The sequence below is a fragment of the Sinohyriopsis cumingii genome, chromosome 12 (assembly GCF_028554795.1).
Source record: "Sinohyriopsis cumingii isolate HCF-2022 chromosome 12, ASM2855479v2, whole genome shotgun sequence".
NCBI classification, from domain to species: Eukaryota; Metazoa; Mollusca; class Bivalvia; order Unionida; family Unionidae; genus Sinohyriopsis; species Sinohyriopsis cumingii.
The window spans coordinates 122,551,334-122,565,673 of record NC_142972.1 but is presented as its reverse complement, the minus strand read 5'-3'; the positions used below and the strand labels follow the sequence as shown (position 1 = coordinate 122,565,673).

The window sequence follows — 14,340 nt, the reverse complement described above, 5'->3', positions numbered from 1 at the left end:
TTATTGTGCAGTACTGTATCTACACCTTATTGTGCTGTACTGTATGTACATTTTATTGTGCTGTACTGTGTGTACACTTTATTGTGCTGTACTGTGTGTACACCTTATTGTGTTGTACTATATCTACACCTTATTGTGCTGTACTGTATCTACATCTTATTGTGCTGTACTGTGTGTACACCTTATTGTGCTGTACTGTATGTACATTTTATTGTGCTGTACGGTGTGTACACTTTATTGTGCTGTACTGTGTGTACACCTTATTGTGCTGTACTATATCTACACCTTATTGTGCTGTACTGTATCTACATCTTATTGTGTTGTACTATATCTACACCTTATTGTGCTGTACTGTATATACACCTATATGTACATCTTGTGCTGTACTGTATGTACACCTTATTGTGCTGCACTGTATGTACACCTTACTGTGCAGTACTGTATCTACACCTTATTGTGCTGTACTGTATGTACATTTTATTGTGCTGTACTGTGTGTACACTTTATTGTGCTGTACTGTGTGTACACCTTATTGTGTTGTACTATATCTACACCTTATTGTGCTGTACTGTATCTACATCTTATTGTGCTGTACTGTGTGTACACCTTATTGTGCTGTACTGTATGTACATTTTATTGTGCTGTACGGTGTGTACACTTTATTGTGCTGTACTGTGTGTACACCTTATTGTGCTGTACTATATCTACACCTTATTGTGCTGTACTGTATCTACATCTTATTGTGCTGTACTGTGTGTACACCTTATTGTGCTGTACTGTATCTACACCTTATTGTGCTGTACTGTATATACACCGTATTGTGCTGTACTGTATCTACATCTTATTGTGCTGCACCATATATAGGAATAATGCATTTTTAGGGAGCGTAATTGGATCCAGTGCCCTCATGCTCTTTTCCAGTTAATCTCTATGTTCTCCTGTTCTACTTTACTTTTAGTTTTTCTTTTGTTATTTCCTCTCTAATGTATCTATATGTTAGTTTTCCTCCTGGTCCCATAAACTTTTTATATCTCTATATTTGGTTGGTATTTCTTTGATATGTCTAAATTTTCTTGGTATTTCTAGTTTTTTTTACAAGTTAATTATTTTTATAAATGTCCCCCCTGTTTCTCAATGTGAACCCAAACCAGTAGATGTATATTCCCTCCCATGGTGATGTTGGTATTGCTTTAATCTTTTTAAATCTATTTATAATATTTGCAGTCTTTATCCAAATGGGGTTGGAGAGTGCTAGTCCCCCCTTTCTTCTGCTCTATATAAAGTTTCCCTCTTGACGTAGTGGGTCTTAAAATCCCATATGTAATTAATAATCTCCTTATCTAGTTTTTCTAAATTTTTATTTTCTATGTCAATAGACTTGGTAATAAAATTTATATTCGCGTACATGTACGCTTTGGCCACTTGGGCCCGTTCCATTAGACATAATGGCATAAGTGCCCAGGTGTTCACATTCGTTTCTAATTTCTGTTTCATATTTTTTTAGTTTTCTTGTTCTTCTCTTATCCCAAAATAAATGCCCAATGCATTCACTCTTTCTTTAATTAGGCGTGGTGGTAATCCTGAGTGATTTCCTCTCCAGCTCCCTATTTTCAGTATTTCAGTTTTTTCAAGATTTATTTTTGACCCAGAGGCCTTACCAAATTTTTAAAATTCCTTCTCTAGGTGTTTAAAGGAATTTTAGTCTTTAATAAAATTCGTACAATCGTCTGCATGCTGTAGCATTTTTATTTCGTCTTTTACATTTGGAACTGTAATACCTTCAATTTTCCTATTTAGTCTTATTCTTATACTTAGAATTTCAATTGATGTTACGTATAATAGCATAGATAGCATTTCGCATAGTCTGGAGTTATGTTTTCAACAATCTCGTGATTTAAAAGTGATGTTTTAAAAATAACATACGAAAGTGATTAAATATGTTGAATTGGAAATAACACCGTAATATTTAGCATTTCTCACAATTATTCACTCGTTGTTCCAGGAACAACGCTTTATCCACATGTAATAGCTTCACTACTTGCGATGAATGTGTGATTTTATAACTATTTAAACATTTTATCACTTTCAGTTCATTGCCTCTTCAAATCAACACAACTCCATTGCATGAAAAGACAAATGAACGCAATCGACTCTAAAGACAGTTTTGCCATTCTTGATAATGGGGTACTTTTGAATTCCATTTCACTCTGATGATATGTTACCACAAAAATGTATTCTGGCTCAACAGGATTGGTGTCGTTAGTAAATTTTATCATGGAAGAATTGAGAAAGTGTAAAGAGCGCATGTCAAATAGGATGGAAGCAGAGAACATTATAATGACTCAGGTACGTGGAATTGAGATTTTAATGGAGGACACCCTGCAGGATGTATCAGTGCCTGTCGAAGTGATTGAGCTACTTGGACAAGTTCGTAGTATCCTTGACAAAACCGATATCAATTCTATGCCAGTCAGCGAAGACCACCAGTGCAGAGCCTCGCAAGTCTATACTGGGCATAGGGGCAGACTTCTTTATGACTTGAGAAAGGAACAACTACAATTTTTCATCGATAATTTCTTAACTCAACTGACACACTAACATGCTGTATATTATATTTACATGTTCCATTGTTATCCCCTAACACATAAGCAGTGTTTACTGCTTCCAACTTCTTTATTTTTCTGATGTTCATGCACAATATTCGATAATGCTTCCGTATGCAAGCAAATCATAGAGGTGTCATTTTAAAGCGTTGATAGTTTTCAATATTGTAAGACATGACATTCTTTCTTGAGTATCTTTATCTGTCCGTCTGGCTAAATGATTTTGTTATCCTGAATATCATAAGGTATCGGTATTTAAGCTGTTTATGCAACAACACTTAGGAATGATAAATGGTAAACATCAGTTAGGTAATGTCACCGAGTATATTATTCGCACACCACCCCGTTTGTTTGTACCCCGTTACAAATTTTACAAAAAAAAAAGTATCAAGGACATAAAGATGCACGAAATTAAGTAATTTCATTCACTGATTTAAAATTTCTAACTTACAGTTGATAATAGTTCCCTAACACTGCGGACTTATTGGCATTTCAAAGCAATCGGAATCTCTCGATATAAACAAGCGACAGATTGCTCACCGACCTTTTCTGGTTTATAGAACAGTCCATTTCATTAAAAATGTCTATGTTTAATATTTCGTGACCAAATTGAGCAAATAAAAAGGACAACTCTTGTATACACATATGAGACATGTAACACAAAAAATTTCCGGAATTACTGAAATTATCAAAGACGGTGAACTACATTACCCCTGTTGCTAAAAACATAGACTTGCCTACGCAAATATGGCGACTATGTTATTACAAAACTCCCGTTTGATTCGAAACGCCAACAAAATGACAGTGCATGGGACTCTTTGGTGACAATCAGGTTAGAAATTATGAATAAAATGACTAAGTTTTGTGAATTTTTTTGCTATCTTTGATGCCTTTTCGTTTTAACATCGGTGTGTGTGTGTGTGTGTGTGTTGGGAGGTTTGCAAATAAATGGGAGCATGTACGAATATTTTAGTCCTTAAAGAACCGTGTATTGAAATTTAATACATAGTACTGTCAAAGACTTCACATGATATTCTACAATCGATACTTTTACCACCGTACATTATAAGAGAAACTGTGTTTTCTTTGGTTTGTTTGCATGATTCTTTATTCCACATATAGTCATGTAGTGCATTTTTTCCAAATTAATTGAATTATTTCATAACGCAAAACTTTCACCAAGTAGAAAGTATAAGAAGATAGGATATTATTAAAAATATATATCCTATGCGGCATCATCTGGTAAATGTCCCAAAGGTAAATAAAGGATATTTATGCAAGTAGAACTTCTAGGAAGCATACTTCCATCATCAAAAAATTCAATCTCGGGTGGCATGTAGTATCCTCAAACTGGCATCTTTGCAGATGTCGTCACAAACTGTACTATTTTCTCCAATGTAACTTTGGCTTTCTCCGTTCCTCTTCTACCACCTATAAAAAGCAATAGAATTATATATATATATATATATATATATATATATATATATATATATATATATATATATATATATATATATATTGTCTTAAACCAAGTGACACAACAACGCGAAAACCAGCAAGTTTTGTAAAATTTAACAACTAATTTACTTCCCTTGAATACGAAATGAAAATTTAAAAGAGAAAACTTGCAGTATAGTGAAATGGATGCCAAATAGTCATAAATGTTTTATCACAAGGCCAAAGATATAGACTAATCGAAGTGAATTACAGTGTAATTCCAGTTTTGAATGTGCTGATGCGCCAATAGCCGCTCGCTGATCCTGAATGCCGTTCACAGTGCGGTGAATACAAAAATAGGGGATGGTGGTTGCGTGCTGAAGAGTGATTCTTCTAGTATTCTGTTCAGGAGTAGGTTTCATACAATAGACATAACAGCAAGTTTGTATTTAATAAAATTAAAATGTTGTTTTCATGTGTTAATACCGAATATATTTCATGTGAAACAAAAAGCAATATATTTTATATTTGAACATGTGACTTCAAGCTCGCTGAAATGGAAATGTCACTTTTTTTTATACTACACAATGAGATATATAACCGGTATTAACATAGAAAAGGATATATATATATATATATATATATATATATATATATATATATATGTGTGTGTGTGTGTGTGTGTGTGTGTGTGTGTGTGTGTTTATCGTTTATGCAAACCTTATAATGCATGATCTTCTTTGATATAACAACTTTATGTGGCCATTCCGCTAGCTGCCACAAAGAATGACTGAACATATTGTTTTACAATAAGTCGTAGAAATGTGAATGTAAAAGAAGAAAATGTCCACCTCTCTTTATAAACCTTACGCATCGAACGTCTCTCAAAATGTGTATATATTGGAGTCCTAGTAATCATGCTAATCTAATACAACATAGGTACAACGGACTGAACACAGATACAATTTAGATAGTATGGAGTAATTCAGGAGTAAACATGTAATATCATTATATTAATAATAATCTTTAAGAAACTAGTTCAATTATAACCATGGCGCAAACGAAAAACATTTACCCCATATTTCATTTTGATAAATGTATATTTATAATCTATGCAATCAGAACGACCTCTTTCTTGTTATCTTTACAGATGTTATATATTTACCTGAAACTTCTTTAAGGCATGCTAAGAATTTTTGATATGTACCATCCTCCTTTAATCTTCTGTTAGATCCGATATCAGAGAATACTGGTTTTAGGATATGGATCAATTTTCTCTGTGCCAGAGTTGACCTTGCAGAAGGCCTGAAGAGATATTTAATACACGGCTTTCGGCGCATTAACTGAAAAGTAACATTTCAATACATAAAAAGTTGTAATTGACCCAAACTGTTTCATTGGCAAGGTTGCAATAACAAAAGGGACTTTGTACCATGACTCCTATTTGCACATAAGACTTTATTATCAGTTTGATTCTTATCCAGTTATGCGCATCTTCAGTTTACCTCTCAAGAATTGGAAAATATGAGGGGTACTAAATTTATAAAGCTTGATGAGATTAGCTGATATTCACATAATCTAATACATGATAAACTTATACTTTTAAAATAACCTTAACAATGTTTACAATCCTTATTTAATAAACAAGCTATATTGTATATTGTGGTCCCAAAATCACTGCCAAGATTTTTAGTGTATAATGATAACAGGTTACAAGAGTTTTATAGGTCCGGGTTACAGGTTTGGGAAAGTTTAGATACTCATTTATGCTTACATCAACAAAACCAAGCCGATTTAAGCCATCTCTAAATTGTGCCTGAAATGGTGTTAAGTTTTGGGACAGAAGCGTTTCCAATTCTTCTTCTGTTAGGAAACATGGTAGAGGCCCGTTCTGCATCAATGACAAACCTAAACATATTGTTAACAAGAATAGAATAACGCGCGTGTGATATTAAATGAAAGATATATTTAAACCAAATAAATCATTTTTCTGTTTCACGCTTATTAACTCCAAAAACGAGTCACAGCCTGTTAAGCAAGAAATGTGGGTCATCACAAGCACATCTTACTAGGTGTTAAAATACGCGTGACGCATGAATGCACGCCAAAAATAGCAATGTATTGACCATGCATGCAACAATGTCGTGTAAACTGAAACTGATGTATAGGAGTTAAAGAATGTCAAAAATATTTTTGCTAAAACAGTTAGGATCGCTTTATATGCCAAGAGAGAGAGAGAGAGAGAGAGAGAGTATACTTTCATTCAATAACATAATGAAAGACCTATATCATTCATTTACACGACAAAAGATTTGCTTTATCAATTGCTTACCAAATTGCAGACCAAAGCTATTTACCACAAAAATTAACATGAAAGCATATTGTGCTCTGCCTAATATTCACATCGCAAATATGTTGTCCATTGATAGCCGAATTATGACCAGCATAGTAAAAATTAAATCTACAGCAAGTAACGAAAATATAACACTTACCACAAACTAGTCCTGCACCAAAATAGTATTTCCTTTCAAGTCCACCGGAGTCATCTTTCAGTGTGTATGCACCCTCCTCAGTCATTTCAAAAAGTCTCCATTCTTCTTTTATTATCTCTTGCATCATATGAGTGAGGAACTCCTTCCTTGGTGCCCCTAGGTCGGAAGCCTCTTCTCCATAATATGTCATCTCAAGGGGTACCAAAAGGTTTGACACTTCCAAGATCTCCTCCATTCCTGTTGCAAACATATTCATCCGCGACACATAGATGGGTTGGGTTTCACTCTCCAGCGGTTCTGTTAATGATGTTTGGTCTAATTGTCTTCCAGTCATTACAGATTTTTGAAAATAGCGCAAGACAGCTACTGGGTCATGAATGTCCTTGCTGTAGCAACAAAAAAAGAGCAAGTCAAGGTACTTAAATTACTGAATTCAGGTGGAATTTTGTAAACTAAGAAGGCGTCAATATATACTGAAACAAGAGAAAAGAAAAGCAACGGAGTCTAAGAATATTAAAATTTGTCAGTTGTATCTAACTTTCCTAATTCAAAGGGCAAACACTCATTCATATGCATGTGGCAGTGGGAAATAAAGATATCCACTGAAAACATGTAATTGAAGTCAAGCTATATACATGAATTAATATATTTTACTTGGATAACAAAGCAGAAGATATCCAACAAGATTAACTAGTTAACAGATATATTAGCAATCGGTGCTTATCGGTGTGCGTGTGTTTGTGTTAAACCAGTCTTTAATATTAAGAAAATAATTACCTTTTTGCAGATGGAAATATAAACATGTCACTTGGCACAAAAATACATAGTCCAGCATGTAAAATGAACTAATCAGAGTTACCTGCATCTTATTATGCGTTATTATGACCCATCTAGACAAAAGAATTTCCACTATCTCATATAAAGTAGTATATCGCTGAAAAGGCACAGATTGGCCTCAAGAAGGAAATTTTCTAAGCATGAATGTATACAGCAACCATACAACATGGCATCTCATAATTGGATCTTTCCAAATAAAATTTTTTTAAAAACATCTTACACTTCTTCCAAAATCACAGCCATGTTGTCAACTAAACAAGAAGACCTGTAATTTGTCATTACAGTATGATGCAGATCACCAATGTTGGGATGTCCGGTCACGTCATTATGATGTTCAGTGTTTCTTGATCCAGCACCATGCTCTTTGCTGGTACGGTGTACTATTGCTGCTATACCAGCATGCTCGCTAGTCCCAGAGCTGGGAAACGTAGCCAAGACAGTATCCTGTTGTCTGATATTTGGAATTTTGGGTACATTACTGTACATTTCACCAGTGTTGAGAAGTGGGTCTGCAGTACTGGTGTTGTTGTGTGTTGTTAGAACACTAGGCTGCTCACTAACGTTAGCTGGGTCATCGCTGAAAGCACAAATATATGTACAACATTTGACAAATCAGATGATCATAGATCGATTCAGATTTATGTCGTCCTGTAAGTTTCATAAAAAGCATAGCATTCTACAAGACATATATTTTAGATAAGAACTGTACTGTAAAAGTTGAAATCTATGTAGGACACAACTGGAATGACTGTGAAGTGGCCTATTTATTAATCAAGGATGACTAAATTCCATCAGCAGACTCTGTAACATGCAAGAGGATTGACAATGAAGCAAAACATCGCGTAAAAATCCACCAACAGGACATTTAGTTAGTTTACATGGGTAGTGACCAGTGGACTGAGTAAAGGGGACAATGTATAATGCATGATCAATCTGCACTGGAGCCTCACTTTCTTTTTCACTAAAGTGATGCTCTATTGTGATGTTTAGTGGATTCCATATATTTATATGCAGTCTACTTCCAGTAAATCACATATCAAGTTTGCAGGAACTGTACGAATGTAAATCATATATCAGTTGTACATGCAACTATACTATACTCTACACAAATATGAATCATTTATCAAATGTACAGGGAGTTAGTTATACACTCTACACAAATATGAATCATTTAAGGCAAATAATCAAGTTCTGAAGGATGGACACAAATTGTCTAGTCCTGAGTCAAGTAGATCTAAAACCTAGGTTCAAAGACATACAACTTACTTGAAAATTTCAATGCAATCTGCATCTTCTCCTGATTTCTGAAAATCATAAAAAGTATGTGGGGACGTTTTTAGCAGTAACACTCTCAATCCCCAACATTACGTAAATACTCTGCACACATGATACCACCGTATAAATTTAGTGATCTAAACAACAGGCACTTTCTAACCAAACGAAATGCATACCGTTTGATTCTGTCTAGGCATCAGTAAAGTTTATAAAAAATTCTCTCAACAGAAAAGCAAAGCAAAACTTCATTTACACAGCACTTCATCTTCGCTAGCCAAGCTTCCGATATGATAATCCTATCTACACCTTGGCGGATCGAACATATATACTGGTGCTTTGTCCTAGCGACATCTACTGGATTTCCTGAACTGCCTCCCATCGTACATAATGCCAAGGAACCAATAGCGTGGTGCATTCTACATTGGCCGAAAATAATGGAGGCAATTGACCTAAAAGGATACTTTGGATGTTTAACCTCGAAAGTATGACTATATACCAGAGTGAAGCCATTACAGTTGTATTTGAGAGAAAGGAAATTGTGCAAACACGGACAGGGACTTGAAAATTGCTTACTTATCAGATGTCCATTCTAGCTGTGTGCTCCCCTTGTCCCGATCATGTAGGAACAGTGTTCACATTTGAACAACTTAATTTTGATTGGATGCGGTGGCTTGACGTTGCATCCAGTGAAATTCATAGACATGAAACACAGAAATATCTGCCCGATACGCCGAGGCGGTGATAGGTTATCATATCGGAACCTTGCCTTGCGAAGGTGACAGCCCTTAGAAATTGCACCTTTGTCTAATATACATGAATTGTATATAAACGGAGGTAACATACTGTTGGATTAATGTTAAAGCTTTAACATGAGCAAAATACTTGATACAATTAACTGATAATCAGACTACCTTACCTGACAAGTTTGCATGTGTTCTCTCAGGTCCTTTATAGGTACCATGCTTGAACAAGACAAACACTTTTCTTGCTCTTCAAAGGAGTCTTCTAGGTCAATTATAGCGATACTCTTCTGAATCGGCCTGATGTATATGCGACCTGTACCGAACTCCCTAATGTCTTCTGCACTGCATCTTCCGTGACTTACTGTGGTTAAAACTTTTTTGGAGTTGCTTTTTAGCGTTAACAGCTCAAAACCACCACACTGATCTAAAGCCGGAAAAGAGCTGGAAAACAGATAATGAATAATAAATTTTTTTATTTTCGAGTACGGATAACAGTTTTATATCAATGTTCACTTTTAAACTCAATTTTAAAACAATTATGTAATGTGTTTGTTTGGCGTTAGGATTTCAGGAATAAAGATATGGTTAAATTTATTTAGAAGGTTGGTTCAGGCTGGAAATATTGAATGGATGATGTTGAGTACTGAGAGGAATCGCCATCGAGTCTTATATTTCAGTAATTTCTTGAATATCATTCAAGTATTTTTACTCAGATAATATTGTTTTGTGAACGTATCTAAAATTTGGTTTATACTTTTACTTGATTTTGACAAGTAAACCGTAGGATATAGCTTGTTCAACCAAATCTTACTTGTCCCCGTAAACGTTAAGAAAAACACCTGGTTTTACAAGTACAGTATTAAAACTAATCGCAAAAAGGGATACAGTTAAGTCTATAAATAAAATAGACAATATCTACTAAATCTGTACATTTCAAATTTTACATAGTGTTTCTGAACTTTTATTTTGTGGAATATTCTATTTAAAAATGCAATAGGAGCTTAACGCATAATTTATGGTCCAACAAATATTAGCTTCCACCACTCCCACTCACACATAAGCTTGATGGTTTAGCAATAAGTACTTAATTGTTTGATTTACCAAGAAACAATATTCTAAGTAAACATTAGAGAAAAACATTTCGAGCTGGAATATTCTTTTCATGTTGAGGCTTGGAACAACTTGAAGATGGGAATTTGTACATGTTCGCATTGTTGAGAGGAAGTTAATTTCTATGACTCAACACATCTGTATATTGTGAAATAGAAGTGCACATAGAGATACAATTTGAAAGAGACATTTGCATCAAGAAAAACAGTAGATATAACTCACATCAAAAAGCGATGGTGTATCTTCTCTATTATGACTTCAACTGTAACTAGATGAGCAACCTAGAGGCGGAAACCGAGTTGCACAGTGCCTACCTGCTGTTGTTGTTTTTTTTTTACAGTTCATTCTCTTCAGATTTAGAACGTAACATACAAGCATTTATTCACATGCACTTCACTCGTTTCCTTCATTTCAAAAATTTGCCGATCACCTTTCATTACTTTTTGGAAAACATAATTACCTTAGTATGGCCTGTCTCACTTGGTCATGCAAAGCATCAGCAGGAATAATAACTTTCTTTTCCCCAAAGCCATTTTTACGTAGGATTCTCCTTTCTTCCAGAGGTGGAATAGTAGTAGAAGTATTGGAACTCAGACAAACAAAAGATCGAGTCATAGTGCGACCTAAAATAGAAATATGTATCACCGCAGTTTACTTGTTTTGGTGACTAGAATCAGGACATAAAAATAAGCAATATTTCCTAAAAATTTATATAAGTTTATGTTGCATGAGTGAAGCAGCTAGCTATGTGTTTGTGAGACATGGATGCCCACACGTTCCTGTTGGACACAAATTCAAGTAATAAATAAATATGCATGTATTTATAAATCATACTTAGGTTTCATATTCTCTGTTGCAATTGTGTGAAAAAAATGTGACAAATTCCATTTTGTAAATTTTAAATGTAGGCATTTCATCAAAATCGAGCAATGTAAAAATGTGAATCGTCAAACACACTAACGAAAAGACATAGCAGAACAAAAACAACAACAACATAAGAGGGGAGAAACAAACACATAGTAACATTTGTGCATCGTAAGACAGACACACATCACGCAGACAGTCAATACAATAGTTGGGTATTTATTTTATATTCAAAATAATACTAGTACAGAATATTTAAAAAGAAACAAACATTGTGCCTTGTTCTAGTGGTTAACTTGAATGTTGAAGTGATGTGGTGCTGGTGTCACATCAAGACAATAAAGGCTATATATTGACTATATATATGGGATAACCTATTTGTGTGAGAGTATTTGTGTGTCTGTGTGTATACGTTCTATTAGATGCATTGTATGAAATGTATTTTTCCATTCATAAGTGATGTCTTGAGTGCTTAATATGGCAAAAAAACAAAACAAAACAGAAATAAAGCAACTATATAAAATAGTGATATATAGTGATAATGAAGGGTACCTTTTCTTCTCCCATCAATCCTGACCAAATTGTTATCAGTCCTACCAGTTCTTGACCTATATGGATTTAATCTCTGTGCAAAACAAAAAGAACATGTGACAAGTCTAAATGTACAGAAAAAAAGATGATGTGGGTTTTTCTCATATAACAAAAGATGATGCCTAGGTCATTATATTTTGGGGGAAATCAATAACATTTCATGGTGATATTCGTTTACTCTTCTATTGAAATAAGACCTATTTGATACACTAGGCTTCTATGAATGTTATAGGGCTTATGTGTACGGAAACACACTTTATGAATCATAACGTTTAATTAAAGTTTAGTGGATATTATATTTTTACACATTAGCAATAGGACATTAGCAAGTTACGGAAAGGCAAAACTATAAGTTAGTCGATGTTAATAGTTTCATTGTTTTTCGCATAGCATTTAATTCAGTTTAGTGGCTGTTGAATCCACTAAACTTAATTAAATTGATTAAATGGAACAGTTGCATAAAATTAAGTTAAAATTCAATTTTAAAATCTTCGTGGCATCAACAACTCAGGATGACAGACAGAAAGACGAAACATCGTGATGACAATGATGTAGCTCATGGAATTAAACAGTGCAAAAAGGAGACGTTTGTTGAAATTATATACCATTGTTCTACTAAACAAGCACCTGTGTTCCTCCGATACCAATGAAGATGATGTCTGACTCGCAGATGAACCAGATGCAGAGGATGTAAGAGATGATGAGGTGGAGGAAATCTGGTCTGCGACCCTCCTCAAGATAGATATGGCATCATCAAGGTTTGTACTCATGTCTGAATTAAGAACAAAATTGGCAATATTTATCGAACGCCATAAACAGTACTTGCCTGCAAGCTGCTTGTATGAATCGTTTTCTGTTCTGTAATATCAGTGAATTGGTTGTCACAATGAGGAATACGTGTGTGTGTGTGTATGTGTATGTGTATGTGTGTATGCATGTGTGTATGAATGTATGTATGTTTAAATTTGCATTGTTTGCTTGTTAGTTTGGTTTTAAAAAATGTATTTCACTTTATACTATTGTAATGTAATATTGTATGTTGGACTTATCCCTGTAAAAATTCAAGTTCATTTTATATTCGACTTTAATCACTGATTTTTTTTTAAAGACTGTGAACAACTAATACATGACTAAAATATTCTCTTTGTGTATGGGGTTGATATTAAAATCCCTATCAATAATAGAAGTAGACATGCTTATTTGGGTCTGGGTCTAGGTTATTGGAAATTCCCCATAAATTGCCAGGTTTTCCTGTTGTTTACTACATTTTGTATTATAATTTTAGAAATAGTTATACATAATTACAACTAAGATTTTATTTTGTAAACATTAGGAGCCTTCTGTAAGGGTTTGTATGACAAAAAGCTAATTGTGACCGGAGGTCAAGTAGTGGACTATATAATTAATTGTCACTGGAAAAATTATTCATTTGTGATTTAAAATCTTAGTAGAATTAGTCTGTATTATTGCTGTGACCAGTAGTTCATATGGGCTGGAATTTTAGTTATTCCAATTACTTCTTCTCTGGAAATACAAACGTGCTCTGATAACATTCTTGGAAACAGAGACTTGGATTTATAGTGAAATACAAAAAAAGGATATAATCCCGGATTGTATTATTGTAATCCAACAAAAGACTGTTGACAAAACAACACTTTACGAGCCATCGAAGGCACATCAACCCTTTCAGCGTTGGATTTAATTTGGATTTCCACTAAAGTTTATTCATACCTTTTATCGTCGAAACTTGTGTCTGCAATTATATGATTAGTTTGCGATTTAATTCGCAATACCATAATTTCTTTCTCTTTATTTTCACTTTGTAATCTAGGGAAATAAAATCTTTGTTGAATTTTTCAGTCTGTTGCTTCTCGCACTTTTCTATTACATATTTAAAACCACGGAGTCGTAATAATGTATGTATGTATGCATGCATGTATGTATGTATGTATGTATGTATGCATGTATGTATGTATGTATGTATGTATGTATGTATGTATGTATGTATGTATGTATGTATGTACGTCTGTGGGTGTGCATGTGTGTGTGTGTGTGCATGTGTGTGTGTGTGCATGCGTGTGTGTGTGTGTGTGTGTGTGTGTGTGTAGCGTCATGTCTATCAAATCGGATAGTAAATACGTAGAATAGTGTAGACAAAGTTTCAAAAATGGAGTGCTCATGGCTAGAAACGTGAGGTCTTGGAAGTGGGGAATCTGTAGGTAACTCTGAGTTACTGTAGTGAACAAAATGGCATCGACTTTCGACGATTGAGGAGACCAGCATATAAATGCTTTACATAATGAATAAAGCTCCTGAAGACAGTTACACAAAGGTACATATGAACTATCTTGTGTAAATGCTGTCGAACCCTAAGGCATAATGTAATGA

General features: G+C 34.4%; 2 protein-coding genes and 1 long non-coding RNA gene across 3 annotated transcripts in view; 1 reads left to right on the top strand and 2 right to left on the bottom strand.

Annotated features, from left to right (window-relative positions):
• Positions 1-3,683, top strand: part of LOC149787373 (uncharacterized) — a 64,081-nt gene extending 60,398 nt beyond the window's left edge. Inside the window, exon 2 of the long non-coding RNA XR_016425160.1 lies at positions 2,090-3,683. This is a non-coding gene — a long non-coding RNA (uncharacterized LOC149787373). The remainder of the gene's footprint in view (positions 1-2,089) is intronic.
• Positions 3,684-5,279: 1,596 nt separating this feature from the next.
• LOC149787372 (uncharacterized) lies at positions 5,280-6,723 on the bottom strand. The gene is made up of 3 exons (XM_089976095.1): positions 6,533-6,723; positions 5,815-5,948; positions 5,280-5,345 (listed from the first exon to the last, which is right to left on the bottom strand). Exons 1-3 carry the CDS (start codon positions 6,720-6,722, stop codon positions 5,280-5,282), a joined length of 390 nt encoding a protein of 129 aa, XP_089832221.1. The 5' UTR covers position 6,723.
• A 1,830-nt stretch (positions 6,724-8,553) lies between these two features.
• On the bottom strand, positions 8,554-12,662 carry LOC149787371 (uncharacterized). Its single transcript, XM_089976094.1, has 5 exons — positions 12,558-12,662; positions 11,914-11,986; positions 10,958-11,120; positions 9,561-9,828; positions 8,554-8,610 (listed from the first exon to the last, which is right to left on the bottom strand). Exons 1-5 carry the CDS (start codon positions 12,558-12,560, stop codon positions 8,554-8,556), a joined length of 564 nt encoding a protein of 187 aa, XP_089832220.1. The 5' UTR covers positions 12,561-12,662.
• Between the last annotated feature and the right edge of the window lie 1,678 nt (positions 12,663-14,340).